Consider the following 24497-nt stretch of genomic DNA (forward strand, 5'->3'; position numbering starts at 1 on the left):
TGTAGGTAACTGATGCATATGTATATTTTGTCCTGCCTAGTGGTGATTTAATTAACTTCCTCCCTGCAGGTGAAAAACCAGTTTTGTCTCCATTTGCAATTCATTTCGACATTGCTCTGTTTCATATAAATTTGTGCCCTTTTGACTCTTCCTTTGAACCGGTGAAAACATCTGCTTGGTTCCCTCATATCAGATGAGTAAAATACATTCTTTTAACACATAATCATTCTTATATCTTTATGAAAGCCATGCTTTTATCTTTCCCTGATAATTACCTTTTAATTAATTACCTTTTAATAAACCCCAATTGGGGAATATTCTAAAAATGGCTCACCTATAATCTCAAAAAATGTCAAAGCCATGAGAGAAAAGGAAAGACTAAGGAATAGCTCCAGATTGCATGACATTATGTTAGGGAACCGTTGACTGAAGCCACCCGCCTTGGCCAGGCACAATGATAACCACTTGGATGAGTTGTCTGGCAATAAGAGGTCCTGATAAGAAACAAGGTGCTGCCACCAAAAACTAACCGGGAGAATTCGGGAGGGGCCGAAAGGAGGGAAGAGATGCCAGTCCATAAGTCCCATCAACCTCCCAGAATCTTTCTCACTGGAATCCATCTTGGCTGAGAGATGCACGTTGCCACCAGGAAGGACCCTGAGTCAGACCAAACATGAGCACAAGCAAGATGACTGGCCAGGGCTTCCCTGGTGGCGCAGTGGTTGAGAGTCCGCCTGCCGATGTAGGGGATGCGGGTTCGTGCCCCGGTCCGGGAGGATCCCACATGCCGCGGAGTGGCTGGGCCCGTGAGCCATGGTCGCTGAGCCTGGGCGTCCGGAGCCTGTGCTCCACAGCGGGAGAGGCCACGGCAGTGAGAGGCCCGCGTACCGCAAAAAAAAAAAAAAAAAAAAGACTGGCCAGAGACCACTTGGAAACTAACCCCATTGCCATAAGACCTGAGACTGTGAGCCACGTGGAGGAACGGCTCTCCCAGTTTCCCTTACCCTGCTGCTCTCTGCCCGGACTCCCCTTTCCAATAAAGTCTTTTGCTTTGTCAGTACATGTTTCTCCTAGGACAATTCATTTCTGAGTATTAGACAAGAGCCCACTCTCGGGCCTTGGAAGGGGTCCCCCTTCCTGCAACAACTAGGAGAAGATAGGACAACTGGGTGCAAGGGGCTCTCTGGAGTTAGGTCTTTGTAAAGGACACAAACAGGACAACTGGTGAAACTTGATCTTGCAACTTTTCCATTAAGTCTGGAACTGTTAAATTAATTGAACAAGGATGCCTTTAGACCGAAGGGGCTCTAATGCTCTGGAGGCCTGTAAAAGCAATCTAAAACCCTAAACCTGCAAATGCCTCCAGGTTAGGAAATGGAAACCTAAGGACAAGCAATCACAAACAGCCAACTAGACTTTAAACTACAGCCAATCCAACAACTCCCTTGCTTTGCTTCCGCTTCTTCTCTACAAGAGTCTCCCCTCTCCCCCACCAGCCCCGGTGGGTAGAGTGTTCCTAACCACTTCCAGTTTGGCACTGACCAATTCTACTGATTTTTGCTCAAATACACTGTAAAAATTTTTAATATGCCTCAGTTAATCTTTTAACAGAACTGCTACAAAATTAATGCTTGTGGGGTGTGTGTGTGTAATATATAAAGCCGTCACTGCAATTTTCCAAAATAACTTTCTCGCGTAGGGCCTGAGCATCCTTAGATTTATATGTTCTACCCCCTGTAGCAGACCCTGGCCTTAGAAAGTTCTCCCTGACCAGAGTGCAGAAAGAAATTCATTGCCTAAACAGTGTTTCTTACTTCTCCACTTCCTCAGTTTGGCTTCAGAGTAAATGTAAGCAGAAGACGAACTTTTTGTTGTGATGTCTGTTTTCCTAACTGCATTTCTCTCCTCTCTCTCTCTCTCTCTCTCTCTCTCTCTCTCTCTCTCTCTCTCTCTCAATATATACCCACTTTAAAAGAAACATATCTGGAGAACAAATGATTCTCGAAAGACTGATGTTTCACAGTGATCAGAAGCCCCTCACCTCAGCCCAAGCTATGGCACCTTTTCCCTAGCAGAAGATAATCTCTTCTTTAAACAGGCTGTGTGACCCCTTCTCATTTCCATTACCGGAGTGATAGACAAAGACACAGAAACAAAGCAAAAAGGGATGGCGAGGCGGAGTTCCAGCATAAGGGATTTTCTGCCACACAACCCCCAACAAAGCCCTAGACAGTTGGCCCCTTTGGCGTTTGTGATGCAAATTTCTGGCAGGGCCCCAGAAGGGCTGCTGCAGTTGGAACTCCCTGGGCTCTGCTAAGTGCAGCTCCAGGAAAGCAGACAGAGGGAGCTGGGAAGACACAGCAGGCTTCTCAGCTGGGGCCCACAGACCACACAGAGCAGGTTCTTTCCGACTCTGTCTGGGGAGCTACTTGCTCCTCCCCATGGCCTCTGTCCGTGGTGAAGTGCAAGACACACATGGTGTGACCTGTGCTTGGCGGCTGGCAAAGAGTCGCTGATGAATTTGGCCTGGCCTGGACCTTCCAGAACAACCAAGGCTTATAAGAGACACTGAATTCTCAGAAGCGACAGCATGAGTTAGAGCCAACCATCCATGTCCGTGGAGGTTAATAAAGTTACTTTCAAAAAAGAAATTCATCTTTTGTATGAAGACAAAATTTCAAAAAATGTCACACAGTCGCAAACTGTCATATGCATGTTTGTATTTTCTATGCACACACATACACCCATGTGCCTAACCCAGTGTCAGGAATATTCAGCACTTAAATAATATATACTTTGCTAGATGAATAAAACCTACAAATCCATTCTCAAGTGTGGGTGCCAGGCAACATCAAAGCCAAGACATCATTTCAGGGTGCTTAATTCAGGTCATAACTCAATTTTCACATCTCCTGAGAAACAGTCACAGCTCTGATTCCAGCCAGGAGGAAACGATCTGAATAATCGAAGTTTAATATGAAACTGTTCATGTGCTAACAATGACAATTTTTACAAACACAAACACACATAGCTATACATACACCCAAACATCCTCATCTGTGTCATCTATATGACAGAATGGGGAGGGGATTGATAGTTTATACAGCAAATGTGGTTTGTTTTTAAGACAATTACTTAAGGGCTTTACGTATCTCTAAAACAACTACGGGACTATTTGCCCTGTTCCTAATACAGCCAATTTTGAAGAAATGACCAACCAAGCAAATAAAAAGTACTTATAAATTCCCCAGATTAGTGAAAGCTCCTCAAATACCTCACTGCTATTTTTCTTAGGAAAGCTAGAATCCCTAAGGAAACGCCAGCCCAGTATTGCCCAGGGTGTTAGGAATGGACATACCCCCGACATGAATGGTAAAGTACAAATTAGGACACGTCAACAAGCTATGGGGATGTTCTTATTTTAACACAGCTTCAACATGTGTATATCCTCTGAATCAGGAATTTTATTCCAACAGAATAGATATTCACAGAGATTCTGCTGAAAGAAAAACCGATGAGAGAATGTTCATAATCTTGAAAAAACCTGAAAGCAGTGTAAATATCCAACAACAGGGGAATGGTTAACTCTACTCTGCATATCCTTCAAATTCTCCTATTACATTGCATATCAACTCTACCTCAACAGAGCTTTAAAAATGAATTAATAGGCAGATAACAAAAATGATGAGGGGAATAATATTTAATCACATGGGAATATTGTTAGGTACAAAAAGCAGGCTACAGAGAGCATGAATAATGTAATTCTACTTTTGTAAAGCCAGTGTGTGTGTGTGTGTATCTAAAAGAATATGCAAAAACAATATACACCAAGATGTTAAAAATATTTGTCTCTGGAAAGGCAGATTACAAATGACTCTTATTCTCCTCCTTCTGCTTACTTACATTTATTTTTTAAACAATAAATATATCTTTTTATTAAGGAGAGAAAGCTAATTCAAAAAAAAATGAGTTTTTCGTAAATACGTGAATTTAATTTCTTTCACTCTTAACTTTTCTGCCAGGGTGTTGCTACTGCTTACTCATATTCCAAGGGCATAATTTTCCTGTCATGTTGCCAAGTGGGAAACTATAAGGATCCTTTCATTCTTGGAAATGTTCCCCCTGTTCTTCTGATGGTTGAACAGTAGAAGGGCACAGGGTAAACTGTCCAATTGTCTATGTGCATAGCAGCATAGACAAAGAACACAGTGTTTTATTAAAACCCAAAGAAAAGCAGTGTTATTCACTACAATGGATTTAGAGTTGCAGGTACAATATTTTTTCTTTCAAATAAAAAAATATATATAATTTCTGAGAAATCTTTACAAAAAGCCACTGCTCATTCCTTAATGGGCACCATTTCCTGGCTCAGTTTGGGGAAATAAGCTTCCCCACAAATTTATTTGCTTCTACATCAATGTTTCAAGCTGAAACTAGACATGGAATTTCAAAATTCCACAAGAATGGAAAAATTAAAATTCAAGTTTTGGACACTGTGTTCTGCCAAAGTGACACTTCCCCTTGCTCCTTTGTGGCTAATTTTTTCCCCATCGTCGCTCCTGGTACCAGCTGGAGAGAGACCTTTAAAAGCTCAGCCTTGGGCAATGGCAAACAGGCAAGTCTATCTTTGAATCTCATTACAGCTCAAAGTAAGCAGAAAAATTCCAGCTACATTTCTTCAGTGTTTCCTAAAAATTTCCACAGGTCCTGCTCAGGAAACCCTGCCTTTCCCAGCTGGAAGTGTGCCCAGGAGTCATAAGTAAATGCCTTCCAAATTGTAGGGCCTATTTAATTTGTGCAGTTTATATTCCAGAGGTTTCCTGTTAATTAATTAAAGTCTTGTTTAAGTTTAATTGAGAAGCCGGGTTTCCTTATAAGAAAAGTGTCTTTTCTTTTTCATCTGAGCAAAAGATCTGAAAATAGCTGTACATTAAATGAGCAGCTTCTTAGCATGAGTTGCAGGACCTTGCAGAAGGAAGGGAGGAGGTTGTACAGCTCCAGTGCCCTCTTTCCTCCATCCCTAAGTGTAGCATGCCCTATAACTTATATAAAATGGTGATGAGGGCACACACCAAGGTGATTCAGAGAGACATCATCCCTTCCCAATAACATAGTGTTATGGGAAAGTGTAAGAGACAATGCAAACCAAGATCTGGTCTTGAGTTCTGCTCATCTGTCTGAAATCTGGCTGCATGTAACAAATTGGGATGGCTTACAGATTATAAATAATTAAAATATTAATGAGGATGATACACTATAGAAAAAAAAGAATTCAGTTACTGTGGTTCACATAAAGTAAATTCAGTATTAACATGTGAAACACAGAGAAATAATTCAGACCTCCTGTCCCCAGTGATCAGTCTTTGGGTCACTCAGTAAGTCAAGATGAATTATAGAGTAAGGCAATAGCACAGATGAAAAGTCCTAATGTTGACAAGACAATACATAGTATCAGTTTTTACTCCTTCTCTTCTGGAGCACAAGGTGGGAGTGTCCCTTTGATGAGTCTTATCGGCTGAATCGTGTCCCCCCCCCCAAATTAATATGTCGAATCCCTGCCCCCAGTACCTCAGAATGGGACAGTATTTGGAGATAGAGCCTTTAAAGAGGTGATTAAGTTAAAATGAGGTCATTAGGGTGTGTCCGAATCCAATCTGACTGGTGTCCTTATAAGAGGAGGAAATTTAGACACACAAAGAGACACTAGGGATGCTTATGCTCAGAGGAAAGATGATGTGAGGACTTAGGAAGAAGGTGGACATTAGCAAATCAAGGAGAGAGCTGCAGAAGAAACCAAGCCTGCCAACACCTTGATCTTGGGCTTCCAGCCACCAGCACTGTGCGAATATAAATTTCTGTTCTTTAAGCCACCTGGTCTATGCTATTTTGTTATGGAAGCACTAGCAAACAAATATAATGAGAAACTAAAAAAGTAAAGCCCCTAACATGCATTTTCCCTCATTGTTAAATATATAACTGCCAACCTCCAGAGGTACTGGAGCTCAGCTCCAGTCCTCTATTCAGGGCGCGTATCACATGGACTCTGGCTTTCAGCGTATGTACCATTGTAATTGTAATTATGATTGCAATTCTGATAAATTTGGAAGTATTAACACAATGTCATTCTGAATATTCCAGAGCTTAAGCCCCTGGATATTTAGGTATCTGTGGCAGAACCACCTAATATTAGCAGGTTCCATTATGACTGGCTCTGATGCAGTGTTTTTGATACATCAATGGCTGGGACTTAGATAAATCAATAAACATGAGGACAGTTTTACATTTTTATCTAACACCTTGTAAATGTGATGGAGGCAGAAGCTCCCAGGGCTCACTGTCCCACCTGAAGCAGTGGTGGGCGTGAAGAGGGGCCCACCACATGTAGTAGTCGCATGAAGTTGTCCACAGTTACCAGGGAAGGTGGTTGTAATCACAACTCGCGATCCACTGCTCACTAGTAACAAGGAATGAGGGATCTGACACGCTCTACACTAGATATCAGCTGGAGCTTCCAACAAAGACAGAACCCTCTTTCTCCTTTTCCTTGGGCCAGTCTCTTGGATACCTAAACTAATTTAACTTCCCTCAAGCTGTTTCAAGCTCCAACCCCAATTTTTCAGTAACCACTTTGGATTCTGATAACACCCAGAATTTGAGATTCTCTGCCCTACTCTAAGCTGATGTTTGCCAAAAATGTAATAAGCAGAGTTTTAGTCATCATTAAAAAAATAAATGATACCTGTCTACAATTGAGCCTTTCCAGATCACCCAGTCCTGCTTGTCAGTCCTCTTGGATTTGACTGCCCTGCCCCCATTCATTCCTAGATATTTTCTCTACTTCTTTGTGAAGGCCTCCAACTCCAAACTCTAGAGAACATTCTTATACAGGAGATATTCTTGCTGTTATAAAACATGCTCTCTTTGAATGAGGAAAAAAAAAGAATCTTCATTAGTGCCAACTACAGAGGCTAAATAATGCCAAGTGTAGGAGGAGACAGGAAGGAAGAAAGGAAGGAAGGAAGGGAGTGGGCCAAGATAGGTCTCTACCATGTACAGCCAGCAGGTCATTCTTTAAATCACGTACTGAAGAGAGATTTAACTGGTCCAGGTTTACACCCCAATTCTAAGTGCTATTTATTCTTTCCTAACAAATACCTATCTCAACTCTGCACATTATTTATTTAGCATATTACTATGTAGTTAGCTGACTCAGCATTCTCACATGCTCTAACTGGCATGCTCTAACAGTCTTTACCAGTTGCACCTGACTATATGGAAATGAGCAGTGTCCTGTGGACCCTACCCTGGTATTCTGTGGTCAAGGGAATTATCTGTCCACACATGTAAAAGCTAGACCCATCTGGCTCTGTAGCCAGAGAATCACACCAGAGATCAAACCCTACCCTGAGAAGGTGAGCTTCCCAATGCCCATTCCTTCCTTGCTCATGGTAGAACTCAAACTCCTTCAAGGCCCATTCACTGACACCTCCCCCCCCACCCCCCATAAGGTTCCATGAGATGTAACTGGTCCAACCTCTAGACTCCCAGCCCTCAGGAGGAATTGTACCTCAACTGAATTCTGCCTCCATAAATATTTAGATGGCAAGGTTCACATCATTTAAAATTTTCCCAACTTCCACTTTTTTGCACACAATGGGTACCTAATAAATGATTATTGTACTTAATGATAAATAATTAAGGACATGTATTTCATCAGTCAAGTGTTAATTTTTTAAAAAATTACTTCAGGGATGTTATTTCGACCTGGTTTAAGACTTTGAAACATGAGGAGGTATTCTAACTTTTTTAAAAAATGGAGTCAGGGAAGGAAACTTTTTTTTAGGGATAAGCAAAGGATGTGAGGAATTTATATTTTGAAGAATTATAATTTGTGTTGGAATCGCCCTTAGAGATAATGACTAATATTTTTCCTTGTAAATCTAAAATTTCAGAGATTGTCTTAGATAATGGCTAGTTGGTGGGTGGAGAACATAGTGATATTACATTACGAAACCACAGCTCACACATTATCTTAAACGCCATTTTTTTCCCCCTGAGCCTAGACAATTTCTGGCATTTAAAACTAGAAATTGCAAGTACAAGAAAAGTAACAAATACCCAAAACGTTACAAAGTACAGGACAGACTGGAAGTCTAGGTAAAAGATGCTTACTCAGTGCCGCTTTCCACCATCTGCGTGAGGAGAGAGATGCCATCCAGATTGATAAACTCCTGGGCAAACGTGACATCCCGGGAGAGGCTGGCCAAGTCCTTCAGGGCCTCCAGCTTGGCGTCCATACTCGACGACTGGATTCGTTCATGGAGCTGGTGGGCGTTTTGAGCCTCACCGGGGACAAAAACAAAGCACAGTGTTCACGGAGGAAACCACAACAGACAAATTATTAACATCTCATTGAGAAATGGAAGATTCAAAGGCCAAAAGCACAAGACTAGATGAGTATTACAAACCAATGACTCCAACTTCAGGCAATGCCTGTCAATTTCACAGCAGGAATCAGTTGCCCTCTTTTGACAGGACCCATATTTCCATCTCAAGGAAAAGCAAAAGCCCAAGAACAGTAAAACCCCAGAAATGGAGCGGGTATGGCAGTGCGGAGGGGAAAATGGGGAGAATGTTTACTTTTTAAGTAAAATTATTATCTATAAATGACAGAAAGCTATTTGCTTAATTAAGCAATTACACAAATTTATACAGCATGTTCACCCGTTCAGTCAATACTCTGAGTAATAACTGCCTACACACAATGTTCAAAAGCTTCATTAGACACCCAAATCATCTTTCGGGGTTATGGAAAGTCTTCCAGCACAACACAATGGGGCTTGTAAATTCCACTTTTCAACAACACGTGTTTCACGTGCATTAGCTATTTACTGCGTGAATTTAAAACAAAATAATTAGGCAACCAAATTAGCAGCTTTGTCTCCAATTAAAGTTCCCCTTTTTAAGGCATTTGCATGTTGCTTCTACATGCAGGACAGAAGTATACTGGAGGAGCTGAACTTCTAGATAATAATGTGTCTTCTGTATTTCTCATTCACCCAATAAAGGTTTCCATATCTACCTTTCAGTTGGGACAGACAGTAGGAAAAATAAGATAATACATTTTTCTGCCTGTGTTTTTGCTTAATAGAAATAACTGAGTATCTTTGTAGTTAGTAACTCAAAACTGTAATGGTTGAAGCACCCTGTCATTCTCATATTCTCCTTTGAAACTTGTCATATTTCAGAGAAAGGGGAAGAAGGTATATTTGATCCCAACAGTGAGGCATCTTCTCCCAAACAGAAACTGATTAGAGATATCACAGGAGCCCCATGTGAACTATAACAAGGCTAAGATTGCAGAGCAGAAAAAATAGAATCCACACAGGAACTAAGAGCAAAGGGACTCCACCCCAAGTGCCCCCTTCCCCCCTGTCCAGCTCCCCTTCACTGTCACCTGGAAGCAGCCCCACAGAACGAAGGGGATTCAGCAGGGAAACCAATGCAATCCTTCAGTGACCAAGACAGATGAAACCCATACTCCTACCACTTGGTCAGAGACATATACTATGGTCTCCCATGTAATTATAACCAAAACTTGACACTTTGCATCAGAAACTAGAGTAGAAGAAGGAAGCAAAGGAAGGTGCAGGAGAATAAGAACCTTTCCTACTCATTCACTGATACCCACATAGCTGACAAATGGCTCAAACCCTAAATTCCATTTTTTAGAAAGGGAGAATCACTTTATCTTTTTCCATTGTTCAAAGATGTACCATTCTCCAAAATTTTCAAATGGAGATACAGCATTAACAGTAACATACAATATTCAAACCAAGTGAGTCACTTTGAATTCCTTGAAAAATATATTTTTCTCCCAGCAGCAAGTCTGCATTTACGATAGAGATTATGATAATAATGAGGACTCAAAAATGATTTCATTGTCATAATTAATAGTGTTTGGTGCTGTTAATACCACTAATAGAAACAGCTAACAGTTACTTAGTGATTTTCAGTTTTTGGCCACGCTGCGTGGCTTGCAGGATCTTAGTTCCCTGACCAGGGATCGAATCCAGGCCCTCGGCAGTGAAAGTGTGGAGTCCTAACCACTGGACTGCCAGGGAATTCCCACCTAGTGTTTTTTGTGAGCCACTATTCAAAATACCTTCCTGAAGGACTTCATTCAATTTATCAGGCAGGAGCTTTCATTATCTTCATTTTACAAAGGAAATGGAAGTGTAGAGAAGTTAAGTAACTTGCCCAGGGTCACACAGCTTGCCCATGCTGGAGCTAAGATAGAGCCTGGGCAGCTGGACTCTGGGAACAGGCTCTAAAGTAGTGCACTGTGTCGTGCATGAGAACCCCCTGGATGGCTTCTTAAAACATGGCTACCTAGGCTCCACCCAAAGTTTTTGTTTCTGTAGGTCTGAGGTGGAGTCCCCTAAAGTGCATGTTTTTTTTTGTTTTTTGTTTTTTTGTGGTACGCGGGCCTCTCACTGTTGTGGCCTCTCCCGTTGTGGAGCACAGGCTCCAGACACGCAGGCTCAGCGGCCATGGCTCACGGGCCCAGCCGCTCCGCAGCATGTGGGATCTTCCCAGACCGGGGCATGAACCCGTGTCCCCTATATCGGCAGGCAGACTCTCAACCACTGTGCCACCAGGGAAGCCCCTAAAGTGCATGTTTAACAAGCTCCCAGGTGCTGCTGCTGCTGCTGATCCTGGCATCACATGCTGAGAACCACTGTTCTAAAACTCCCACGATACTGTGTCTCAAAGTGGTGATGGAGGTGTGGCCCAGCCCCACAGGGCTCATGGGCTCTGCCTCTGTCTTCTAATCACCACCTCATCTTCTCCAGCTGGGGCCCCACAAGCCCCTCGTGGCTTCCTGGAGCAAAAAGACAATCTACTCGCCCTTTTGAAAGGGTACATTTCTCAGCAGAAACATTTGCTAAGAAAATAGAAAGAATGAATCAATAATGATAAGATCTAGGTAGATGAGATTTATTATACCATTCTTTCTGCTTTTGTATGTGCTTGAAATGTTACCTACTTAGAAGTTCATGAATGAATTAATTGAAAATAGTAGAAGTGAAGAGAGACAACAACAGAAACCTGGAAAGGACAAGTGTCCTGAGCAGAAGAATTAAGACTCAACAGCCCCTCACAGATGTAGAGAACAGACCTGTGGTTGGTTGCCAAGGGGGAAGATGGCTGGGGGAGGCGTGGGTGGGGAGTTTGGGGTTAGCAGATGCAAACTAGTATACACAGAATGGATAAACCACATGGTCCCACTGTAGAGCACAGGGAACTATATTATATTCAATATCCTGTGATAAATCAAAATGGAAAAGAATATAAAACAGAATTTATATATATGTATAACTGAATCACTTTAATACACAGCAGAAACTAACACAATGTTGTAAATCAACTGTACTCTAATAAAAAAATTTTTTTAAAAGACCAAATAGTCACAAATCCTAGGACTGCTAATCGGTTGCTGCTGTGGAAATCAAAAATATTTTACCAGGACAGTCACACACCAGTACAACAAAGTGATACTCTGACTTGCTGGGGTCTCAGCCAAAGAGTTACTCCCAATAACAGTAATAAAGGCTCCAAAGTGTGTCAGACTGCAACATCCAGTTCATAGATGCAATCACCTGAGAAGTTTCTATGGAACAGTCCACAACTCTCCTGCACTTGACCTAGTGCCTGAAAACAATATGTCCTGTTTTCTTGGAGGTGTTCTTATCCTTAAGGGCAGACCTTCTTCCTTCCCTGAGTGCCATCATCTAAGAAGTCAACTCTTCATAAAAATGTCAAGTTCCCAAGGCATCTGGTGTTGGGTAAGTTTTCCTTGTGGTTTCAGGACATAAGTAAACCACCAGAGGGGACACACCATTCATGAGGATGGGAGGGTTATGGCCAGCTTGGCGGGCTGTGGTGGAGAGCTCCCTGAACTACGAGTGAGAAGCCGGGCTACTTCCAGCCCTGTCACTGGTTAGCTCTGGTGCCTTGGAGAAAGTCTCTTAATCTCTGGGCCTCATTTTCCTCATCGGTACACTGAGGAACTGTGATGAGATCACGTTTAGGGTTCCCCCAACCCACAGAGTCATAGATTGTTCCTCAGGTGGGCAGGAACCCTTGTCATGAAGTCTGCCTAGAGAAAGTTTGCTCCATAGATGTTAATGCCCTATGTGAGCCCCAATCAAAATATTATTATACATCAAACTGCTGGGACATTTTTAATGCAATATTTTTCCAGGTGGAACCGGAACAGGTAGAGATATGTATTCTTTTTACCTTCTTTAATTTCTAAATAACGTGGATGTGAAACTTTTATTAGAAAAAAATAATGTGAGAATACGTTTTATTATTAAGATACTGGGGTTGTGTAAGAAAAACTTACTTTTTTGGCATCAGTTATTTGCCAAAGATTACTCGGCACATAATTTCACTTGGCCTATATTCAGACAAGTCTTTACAGTTATCCATGAAGCTATGCCCCTTCAAAATCAAAGACAGAATCCTCACTCACTGATTCAACAAATACTCCTGGAAGCTTACTCTGAACCAGGCACTGTTCTATATATTTAGGATTCTGCAACAAACAGGAGGCAAGCTTCTTGCCCTCCTGGAGCAAGCTTACGTCCTCGAGGTGTGGGGCAGACAATAAAACAAATTAACAGTAAGAAATTAAATATCGATGAGTTCATAGCAAAACTTAAAAGAGGAATGAGATAGTGACGGGTGGCTTTTTAAGATGGAGTGGTTTTCAGGGACAAGCAGCCTAAGAAAGCAACATTGATGCAGAGAACTGATTGACAAGGAGTCAGGCACATCAGGCAGGGGCCGAGGAAGATATTCTGGGCAGCAGGAATGGTTAGTACAAAGGAGGAACAGGAGGAACAAGCCTGTCATGTCTGGAGGGACGGAAGGAGGACCAGTGTATCTGGGGTTGGAGAGCAAAGGAGAAAGTGGAAGGAGGTGAGCACAGTCAAGCAGACTGGGCCAGGTGGCCTCAGGAGATCATGAGCAGCAGAGCTGGAGGAATCCTGGGTGGTGATGAGCATCCCTGACTGAAAGGATGCATTTAAATATCTAGACAGTTGTGTGGTACCTTTGGAGCTCTCAAAATAGCATTGTATTCAAACCCTGGAAGCCACCACAATGTTCAACAATAGGACAATGGTTAAATAACTCATGATACAGTCATAGGATGAAATATCATATGGAATTAAAAATGAAACTTTCAGAGAATATAGGATAGCATGCGCACATCTCCATTGCTGCTACCAATACCTCTGTGCAGCACACCCTCCTCGCTCATCTGATCTTCCTACTGTCTCGGCAGCCTTCAGCACACCTAAGTGTTCCTTTCTTTCTCCTTGAGGCACTTTCTTCTGTTGGCTTCTTGGCCAGCTCCTCCTCCAAACCTGAGAGTGTGCCCAGGGCCCTGCCTTCCCTGTGGCGGACAACCTCACCCAGCGCATGGCCTTCCACGCCACGTACCTGTGATGACTGGCACACCTGTATTCTCCAGGCTGCCCGACACACATTCCTAACTGCCTGGTTGACATGCTGTGCTCACGGGCACATAACAGGCATCTCGAACTCTTCATTTTCCCCTTCCCAAACTTTCTATTCCAGTAAACAGCACTACTGTTTATTGTGCCCAAATACCGGGCCATCCTCACAGCCTCTCTCAAGGGGCACCACATCCAAAGTATCAGGAAGTGCTAGCGCTTGCCCTCTAACACTCCTTCAGACCCTCCACGTCCTTACAACGCAGGCAGCCCACACCATCTTCATCTCCTGCTGGGACTGCTGCCCTGAACTCCTAACCTGTCCCCCTGCCACGTACAGTCTGTTCTTGGGCAGCAGCCAGAGTGATCTTGTCACTCCTCTGCCTAAAAGCCTCCACTGGCTTCTCTCTAAGTTAGGCTCATAGGGCAATGGAGAGAAATAGAACTTAAGACAGCTTACAATTAGTTTCAAGTTTCTCAGCTCCGTGGAGAGAAATTGGTTCCAAAAATTTTAATGGCCTCCCTGTTAAGAATCTCTGATAACCTGAATCCACAGAGTGACTGAAATAACACTGCTTTTCTTTTAGCTAGGGTAACTGGCCCCCAAAATCAGTGTGACAAGCCCTCTGACCCAGATGCCTCTAATATCATTTCCCCAAATGAGAGAGAGCAGAAAGGCAGGGTTATGCTTAGAGCTGACAAAGCAACAGTAGATACTTGATGAGCAGTTTTATTTAATATGTCCACACGGGCCAAATGAGGTATAAAAGGCAAGAGTTCAGGTCATATATAAAACAGCTCTTAAAAATCTAATAGTTTGGAATACTGGAATGGTTTTAGCATGGAATGTTATGATTCACCTCTTGTATACTGTAGTGACATTATGATATGTATTTGTGTGTGTATTTATTTAATTAAAAATAACGCCAGCACATGGTATAGAAATATGTAAGTATTACCAGAAGTTATAAAACAATAAATAAAGTTAGCCTAATGTTAACAGTTTCTTGTGTCCCTTGAGAATCATTTTTATCCTTTTATCAACATACATACACCTCCTTTCCCTGTGCATAACGCTGTCACTCCATACACAATGTTCTGCAACCTGCTTTTGCACTCAATAATAAAAGTTTTCGATGCCTCTGAGGCAGCACGACACATTCTTTTTTACAGCTACACAGTATTCTATCACATGGTTATTACCCAATGCATTTAACTAGTCCCAACTGATAGACAGTTAACAGGTTTCAGTTTTTGATTACTGAAAGCAAGGATGCATACAGCCCTGTATGGGTGTGTATGGTGTGTGGGTGTGTGTGTGTGTGTGTGTGTCCTGCAGTGCTTTTGTGAGTCTATCTGCTGGATAAATTCCCAGTAGTAAAATTGTTAGGACAAAGACATATGTATTTTAAGCTTGGGTGGAGACAGCTAAATTGCCCTCCAAAGAGGCTATACCAATTTATACTCTTGACACCACAGCATCTTTGCCTCACACCTTGATTATCTAGGAGTGTAGATTTTCATCTCTTTTGAGAGAAAGATTGAGTTTTTTCTTTCATATGTATCTATATCTATATAGATCTATACAGCTATAGCTAAATAGCCATATATAGATCTATACAGATCCATCTATCTATATATATCTATAGATAGACTATATATAGAGATTTATAGATCAAGAGAGAGAAAGAAATCATTTTTGTTTATAGCTTTTGGCCATCTGTTTTTGGGGCAGTTAATTTATTCATAAGAGATCCTGCAAATTGAGAAATTAGCCCTCTATTTATCATGCAAGTTGCCAATTGTTTTCCTTAATTTGCTGTTTTTGACTTTGTTTCTGGAATACTTTCCAAACATGAAGGTTTTGTGGGGTTGTTTTTACTTTTTGGTAGTCAAATTTATCAATCTTTTTCTTTATGACTTCTGGGTTTTGTGTCCTACTTAGAGTAGCTTTCCACACTCCAAGATTACAAATATATTTACTGTGAAAACTTTTTTTTTTTTTTTGCGGTATGCGGGCCTCTCACTGCTGTGGCCTCTCCCGTTGCGGAGCACAGGCTCCGGATGCGCAGGCCCAGCGGCCATGGCTCACGGGCCCAGCCGCTCCGCGGCATATGGGATCCTCCCAGACCGGGGCACGAACCCGTATCCCCTGCATCGGCAGGCGGACTCTTAACCACTGCGCCACCAGGGAGGCCCTGTGAAAACTTTTTAAAACAAAAATTTCAGGAAAGTGAAAACAATGGTCTGGGAACGCAAGCTTCTTCTAATAGGAACAATAGCCAAAATTTATGTAAAATATGCTTTATGCAACGTGTGACCTCAGGTTAGATTTCCATAGGTATTATTATCATGGCAGGTACAAGGGAACACTACTTAGCTGCACAACCTGAAGGTCTCCAAACCCTGAAATGCTCAGAAATTCACACACATTTGCACACATTCTCTGAGTATGTTCATGGCTAGATTTTCATGATACTGGAGACATGGATAAGGACAGGACACCTAAAAAAGATACATGTTTAAGATGGTTACTAGAGAGATTGTCTAAAGATGTGCAATGCAGAGGAAGACCATAAGCCAAGTGTTGGACTTTTAAAAGAATAAAAATGTAAGTTGTTTTCTTCGATCTTCTCTTATTAATGCCCTATTTTGTTAGGAACGATCCAGAAAGGATGGTTCTATATAGAGGAGGACTGAAAATAAATCCATCAACAAAAATACCATCATTGATAGAGTGGAGGTGAGACTCAGCCCAGCTGCACATTGCCTAAAACAAGAGTGTGTGTATGCATGTGTGTACGAGTGTGGGCATGTGTGCGTCTTCTCTGGCTACAGGGAGAGTTTAGCTGAGGTAGATGAAAGGACTTGTAAAAGCTAGCACAACACTGCTTGCCAGTTTTCCTAGCAAATTTAATAGAGACAGCTATTTTTTTCATATATTTTTATTGTGTATGTAAAAAGTGAAAGAGTTAGCATATGCTGACCCATATTTTTCAGTCAAACACAAAATAATTTTCTAAAAAGTCTACCAGCAACAAGTGAAGTTTACAGATCCAAACTATCTTGATTATAGCGTAATTCCCAATTCTATACCCTGTGGCTACAGTCAAACCATAAATGCTTACTTAAACTGCAGGTGCCTGGACCCTATTCCTAGATACCATTATTCAGCTTCTCTTTAAAGGCTCAGACATCAGCATTTTAAAAATTCTACCAATGATTCAGGTTTGGGGACCACTGTCCTCTGGAAAATGTAAACCAATCTCTTGTAGTGAATTCCATCGTATAATATTGCCTTGTGCACTGGCTTTCACATCTCTCCATTCACTGTGCTGGGTATATGAGGGCACAAGCTCCATTGTCCCCAGTGATGCCAAGTCATGCCATGGTGTTAGTACTTGACTTTCCAGATGCTGACAAACTCCACCCTGCCAAACACCTAACATTCTTTCAAGGAGTAGCTTAGCGCTGCAGAAATTTTGTTCATGAACCCATGGCAAATAAAAAAGAGAACTGACTTCATTTAGTGAAGGCCTAGATTTTTTTAAAAAGCAGTGCCTTTCTAATTCTGAGAGGAAACAAAAGGCAAGGTGTACTCTTTCTGCCCATCAAGCAGATGAATAATTTCAGCAGGATAAATAGGAACTACAAAACCCAAATGAAACCATGGTCTCTAAAGGTCAAATTAACATGAATTCATGCTGACTAAAGTAAGAAGATCAACGCTAAGGCAGACAAAAATGTCTCAGCTCATCATGTAGCCACTGAAAAATGAGTATGAATCATAATTCCCATTAAGTGGAAAAGAAGGTACCAAAAGACAGTTCAGCCAATGCCAGCAACATATTCTTATGGAGCCCATCACTGTGTTTAGGCTCAAAATGTTACTGGGTAAAATGTTCAGGAGTTTGTAAGCCTCTCTAATGTAATTTTCGACAAGAAGAATTTGTGGTGGTTACAGTACCCACAATTTAATTTTAGCCAGATGCTTTTCCCAATTTTTATATTTATTTTTAGCCTACCACATGGCTTCAGTGGAAACTGAAAATGAGAGCTAGACACAGTTTTCATCACATATTCAGAGTGAAAATAGAAACACTTGGTGTATTTTGTGCAGATTATTTTTTAGGAAAGAGATAAAATGCACTGTGAAAAATACGTAGTTTAAATATGCTAATGTTACTACCCAAAGTATCTATAAGCCAGCAAGAAAGATCAAGATAAGTAACACAGTCGGCTATAGTAATCTAAATATACTGTAGCATTTTGTTTAGCAGCTTTTATCTGGAAGACTTTGAAGTGTTTTGTTTTGTTTTTTCTAGAATCAGCTGTCGGTGAAACAGCGTTAAGTGGCAAACATTTCTTAAACTATATTTTTATGAATTGCCATAATAACTGACCAAAACTAGAAAATGCTTAAACTCTCTCTCTCTTTCACACACAGACACACCCTTTGACTTCAAAGGGAAGTAATGGGCTGTCTCTAGTTTTGTTTCCTTTGTTTGTTGTCTGAATTTGTTCAGATGGCCTTAGGTGGATTTGTGGACAGGTAGGTAAAACTGATCAGTACAGCTGAGTTATCCCATCTGTAATATGAGAATTGCTGAGATGACCCCAAAACTCAAACTTTAAGGTCAATTTACGTGCACATAACCTGGAACAAAAACTGCCCTTTCTGTAATGGGAAATAGAAGGAGGGGCATTCCTGCCAGTCCAGAATATGAGGACCGTCCAAAGATCTTTTGTTTCACACAAAAGTCACCGTGAAAAATTAACATCCCATAATCCCTTTAACAAACTGCAGATCAAAGACATTACTAGAAAGCTACAAACAAAGATCAACTTACTGGAGATGTGGTTAATCGAAGGATAGTGCCATTTTTTATTTCATTGCGATTCTGGAAAAGAAAAAAAAATCTTTGTAAATCTTCAAGTGGATGCTTGGGAAAGAAGAGAACAAAGGTAAATATAATCTAGCAGAGACTCTATATAATAAGCATTCATATGATTCAGTTTATTCTCACTTGAGTAATTTTTAGTTATTTCACAAAGAACTTTAAACTGGGTCCCAGATGTATTAACTTTATTTTTTTCCCTTCAATTCTTTTTGTTTAATTTAATTTTTATTTTATTTTGGAGTATAGCTGATTTACAATGTTGTGTTAGTTTCGGGTGCACAGCAAAGTGATTCAGTTATACATATACATATAACCATTCTTTTTCAGATTCTTTTCCCATATAGGTTATTACAGAATAGTGAGTAGAGTTCCCTGTGCTGTACAGTAGGTCCTCGTTGATTATCTATTTTATATATAGTAGTGTGTATATGTTAATCCCATACTGTTAACTCATCCCTCCCCGCCACCACGCCCCCCGACCTTTCCCCTTTGGGAACCATAAGTTTGTTTTCAAAGTCCGTGAGTCTATTTCTGTTCTGTTTCTTTATACCAAGTCATGGACAGCATTCAGTACAGAGAAAGTGAATATAAACCCAGAAAACAGGAATATGGGGCCCAAGGATAGCAATCAAAAAAAGCAATTTAAAAAGGTTATTAAGGGAACATGACCCAGCAATACGATTCCTACATATACACCCAAGAGAACCGAAACTATATGTCCACATAAAAACTTGTACACGAATGTTCAGAGAAATGTTATTCATAATAGCCAAAAGTGTAAACAACCTGAATGTCCATCAGCAGATGACTAGATAAACAAAATGTGGTAAATCCATATAATGGAATATTATTAGGCCATAAAAAGAAATGAAGTATTGATACACACTACCACGTAGATGAATCTTGAAAACATCAAGTGAAAGAGTCTAGAGGCAAAGGCCACATATTTTATGATTCCATTTATCAGAAAAGGCAAATCCATAGAAACAGGAAGCAGATTAATGGTTTCCAAGGGCTGGCGGAGGAGGATTTGGGAGTGAGTGATAATGGATGCAGGGGTTTTGGGGGGGTGATTAAATGTTCTAAAATTGATTATGGTGATGATTTCAGAAATCTGTGAATATAGTAAAATCCAATGAATTTAACACTTTATAAGGTGAGGTTTTTGGTACGTGAATTATATCGCAATAAAGCTGTTCTTTTTTAAATGAAAGGTTAGAAAGGAACCTGGTTTCTTAACATTTGCTGGTCCCTACTGCATTTTGCCTTGAAGTTAAGAACAAAGAGCATAAATGAGCAGATCCCAGATCAGTCCATCTCCATTTGGCAAGTGTATTTGAGGTGAGTGTCTTGAAACTTTCACTTAGCATCTTTGGCATTGAAGGGAGAATTTCACTGGTAGTTTTCTTTTCTGCCACCAGAGTATGCACGATGCTCAGCTTTCAGGAGTTGGCCTTCTGGGAGTCACAATACCGCATCCCTCACCCTGGAGCACTGAGGCCAGGAGGTTAATAAAGTGCCTTGTGGGCCCTTCTCCTGTACTGTTTCAGACAAGTCCCAAGCTAGAATTTGCTCAGGATGCAGCAGGCACGCTGAACTGGTGGGAAATTTCTCAGGATGAGATGCCAAAAACACAAAGAACACTCACTCTCTCCCTCAGCCAATTCTGACTACTTATTGGAAAATGAATTTTGTAAAAGAATTATCTGAAAGCGAACAGGCTTCAGGCCAATACTCTCTCCCAAAGAAAACCTAATCTGAACATTTTATACTGAGTTCAGGCCTGAAAACTCCATACTGCCAGATTCAAACCTTCCTCGGGCAATTTCAGCGCAATCTAGAGCATCCCCAGCCAGACACCCTGGGCCACCTCTTGAGAGAGCAAGGTCCTCATTACCCGAAGTGTGCAGGCAAGGGCTGAATAGCCACCTGGCAGCCAGGCTCAGGTATGAGATGGTGAAATGAATTTCAGTCTTTAAAAAAAAAAAAACTCCTTTCAACTCTAAAATTCTATGCCTCTATGAGAATTGGAGAGGAAGACCACAAATAGTAATTATAGAATTAAGGAAGCCAAACACATAGCATACCTCTTTCCTGTCAGGTTCTAAATGAAAGAGAGTCAGAAGATGAAAGACTAAAATACCTCCTTTATTAGTGATTAGTGAACACAAGGCTGAGAGTGAGAACCAGCAGACAGATAACTAAACCCTCAGATTAACATACCCGTTGAGGTAAGACCAAAGGCAAGTTCCTTCCCAAGAGGAAAAGGGGGTCCAGTTTACTCTTCCCAAATAACAAATCAAGTAGGAAAAGAGGGTATGAAGAAACCAGGAGGGTTTAGCAATAATCTCTCCTCATGAAAATTAGGAGTGACGATGAAGCATTCCTAATAAAAGCAATAAACTAACATTTATTGAAAGGTACTGGGGTGAGGGTTTTTGGTTTTTGTTGGAATGCTTATTTAACCATCATAATAACTTGATGCTCATTTTAAAGATAAGAAACCAAAGCTACCAAGAGGATAAATTATTTGCCCAACATTATGGAGGGGGAAGGGCGGACTCACACTCATCAGGGTGGGGAACATATCTGACACCAGATGCTGTGCTCTCTCTGGAAAAGGTAAGAAGATCTAGATCTTGCATTTATCTTCAAGGGGGAGAGCTCATCACCTGGTCAACATATATGAGAGCAAAGAAGTAAGAATGGTATAAACAAATGCTCTGCAGATGCCCAGGTGTTCCCTGGGATGCCCTGGGCACGGGGCACCAGGTGGGAGTACGGCCGGGGTGACCTCAAGCAGTTGACTTCCAGGCCCCCATGTGGGCTCCTACAACGTTGACTCCTGACTTTCTGGGACCCAAGTAGGAGTTCTTTGAAGAAAGGGTCTTGAGGATTGTTTAAAACAAAAGCAGTGTTAAAACCACTGACAGGCAGGGCTGTGTTCAAATGACCTCCGTCTTGCACCAGCTGTGTGTGCTCAGTGTGAGCTACTTAACCACTCTGATCTAAGTTTTCTCCTCCCTCATATGGGAAGAACAAGTCATTGCTTAGAGAATGTAGTAAGAACCAGATGTGACAGATGATCTGTGCCTGGCCTAAAACTGGTTCAAAAATGAGAGCGATCGGGACTATTACGCCGAGAGCAGCACGCCTCCCTTCCCAGTCGGCAGTCCACTTGCCCTCTGTCTCTTCCTTTTCCCTAAAAAGATGTTTCTTAATCAGCATTTTGTATTTTGGAATAAAAAAGATAAGTAGAAGAGCCACTATTATATGCCTTAAAAACGTTAAGGTCCCGACAGAAAGGTAGATCAAACTGAAAGAAATAGGCAATGGTAGACATCTGCTTCAGAGACTATTCTATCAGGAAAATCACCTGGATTCCACCTCATCTGCCACAGACTGATGACACCCTTTGCTCTCCAAGGCTGTCTAACTTGTGATGTAGACAAAGGAAAAGGCTTGGACTTACTCTTAATTTCATAAGTTCCATCCAGACACTGCAGCATCACTTAAGAGTTGGATTTCCAGATAGGACAGTCTCAATTGGATCCACATGTCACTTCTTACCTGGGGAATCTGCTACAAGTGACACAGCTGCCCTTTGTGTCCGCTTGTTCAGGTGTAAAATAAGGAGAGCACCTGTCTCCTAAGGCTGTTCTGAGGATTAACTGAAATAATCCATTTAAAGTGCTTAGAACAGAGAATGGCAAACACCTTGCAAACACTCATGAAAAAAAGTTAGCTGTTTATCACTAGTGCAAAAATAACATCTAAAAAGCACAGTGCTGCGTATGCTTATTTGTTTTTAGCTAGTCTCTATATGTAATCCAATCAGTAAAAATAATAGTGCCATCTATGTTATCCTGAGTCTAAGACTTTAGGAAGTCAGCAGCACATATCCAGCAGAATAACAGTTAGCAACTGTACGCCTCTTCTATCAGCAGACCAGCATGGCTGAGGAGGGGGTCCTGGCACACAGCGGGCTCCGCATCAAAGGCTGGGGAGCTGCCACTCACTCTTTTATCATAGTCTCAGGCCTCTAGGTCTGTTTCAGAGGGGCCTTCTTTGATGCAGTCCTCCAAGCATTCAATAAGGGCTGTGTGTGTGTGTATGGGTGTGCGTGTGATTGTGCTTCCTTATCCTGTCCATTGGCTGCCGCCCTCTACCCGCTGACCATCACCTCTCGTTGACCCTGACCAATACACCTCTACCTGCCGAGGCGCTGCCACAGCTTGGCCTGGTACTGTTCTCCCTTAGTGAGGTGACTCATACACTGGCCAGCTTTGCTTCATCAACAGGTTATGCCACTGACCTTGGGGAGGCAGCTTTCAACAGGACCTATCCATCAGCATTCAACAGAGTCAAGGTCACCTCTCTCGGGGCCAGACAAGGAACACCACTAAATGACATATAAAAGCACATGGGGAAGGAACAAAAAATAAAAGTGAACTCCCTCCCTTCAAATGGAGAGGGGGATTCTGCAGTAATGAAGAATGTATCCATCAACTCATAGAGCCAAGAAACTGTCCCATGCCCCTCTCTAGGAAATCAGTCTTTAATCTCCTATTCTCATGGGATCTTCATACCATTGGCTTTAGAATCACCATGAGTATTAAAATGCAGATTTCTGGGACTCCCCAGCTCGCCAAGCCCACACTCAGGGACCTGGGACTCTATATTTTCACTATGCTCCCAAGTAATTCTCATGTACAATAAAGTTTAGAATCATCCCAGTCTAATTCATAAGACTATGCATGACATTTAGAGTAAGTATTCTGAATTTCGAGGTAATAAAGTGAGGCAAACAAGACTAATGCCACCTCCTCAAAACTAAAGCAGCAGAAAGAACATTTCTGCGGGATAATGTCCTAACGGCACACAATGCACGCGAAGAATGAATGACAAGGGGCCCAGTGAAAGCCCGCTAAGGCCCCACTGTCCCATTTACTCCTAAGCCAGCAGTGGCAGACTGTACTAGCCCCTGACATTCACAGGCGTCTCGAGAGGATGTCTTTGCGTTTCTTCACAGAATCAGCTCAGTGACTCGGCCTCTGTGTGGACTGGATAATAAGATCCTGCAGAAAAACGTCGCTGTTGTCATATTTTTCCCTCTGAAATTTATCTCAGTCTGCCAACTTTCTATGTAGCCAGACAAATTAGGAATCATTCCCTGGTCAAAAATTCCGAATTCTACCCCTCTTCCCGCTATTGAGCAAGGAAAGCAGGAGGTCGGAGGGGGAGGGGGGGGAGGGGCGGGGGAGGGGGCACTTACAACCCCACAAGTCCAGGAAGCTCCAGGATCTTTTCTTTGGCTCCTTCTCCTCCTTGCTCTGTCTTTGTCTATCACTGTCTCTCTCTCCTGATGTGATGAGGCCCTTACTTTGGATGTATTACTAGGAAATAAGGCTGTTCTTCGCATCCATTGCTCAATCGTCACAAAGACTGATTTTGCACGTAGACCTGATCCTTTCCATCCTTTATGTGTCCATGTGCATGATCTTCAGGTCTTTGGGCTGAAGGAAATAAGTGAGGACCGCATATGACATGCCAGTTGCTAGGTTACAGAGCAATGCCTCTAGACGGAGGACTACAGGTCTAACATTTGAGGAGGAGGATAGAAATACCCTAAAATAAATCCAAACCCGCAAAAGCCAGGAAAAAAAGGGCTGAGAGGTGAGGTGGGGAAAAAGGATAAGGAAGAAAGGGTGGCAAACTATTCTAAATGTACATTTTCCGTAACTAATATTTCAGCCTTCCCCCGGGGGTCCTTACCATCAGGGACCACGTTCCTCCCCCCACTCCTCAGCCCCATATGGCTTTAGCAGCTCATCATCACCCATGGATTTGAAGGATCTTGATTTGACTTCTGTTCCACTCTTTCTTCAAGCCTCTAGCTAGGTTCTATTCTCAGTTATTGTGTTTCTTTAATCATTTTACTTTTCACAGCACCCATGTACCATTTACACAATTCCCCAAACCAAGAGAAGACAGACAAGACAGGTGTTAAGTAAGATTCTGTTAACTACTTATTTGTGCTGTGTAAACACAGACCGGAACGCTTTGC

At 41.8% G+C, this 24497-nt stretch overlaps 1 protein-coding gene across 8 annotated transcripts in view; it reads right to left on the bottom strand.

Annotated features, from left to right (window-relative positions):
- Positions 1-24497, bottom strand: part of ELMO1 (engulfment and cell motility 1) — a 576489-nt gene that overhangs the window by 396734 nt on the left and 155258 nt on the right. For all 8 annotated transcript variants that reach the window (XM_060107546.1, XM_060107545.1, XM_060107541.1 and 5 more), the window contains 2 exons: positions 18380-18430; positions 8173-8342 (listed from right to left, as the gene is read on the bottom strand). In XM_060107546.1, the coding sequence (XP_059963529.1) occupies positions 8173-8342; positions 18380-18430 (221 nt within the window). The remainder of the gene's footprint in view (positions 1-8172; positions 8343-18379; positions 18431-24497) is intronic.

This window comes from Mesoplodon densirostris, chromosome 9 (assembly GCF_025265405.1).
Source record: "Mesoplodon densirostris isolate mMesDen1 chromosome 9, mMesDen1 primary haplotype, whole genome shotgun sequence".
Classification (NCBI taxonomy): Eukaryota; Metazoa; Chordata; class Mammalia; order Artiodactyla; family Ziphiidae; genus Mesoplodon; species Mesoplodon densirostris.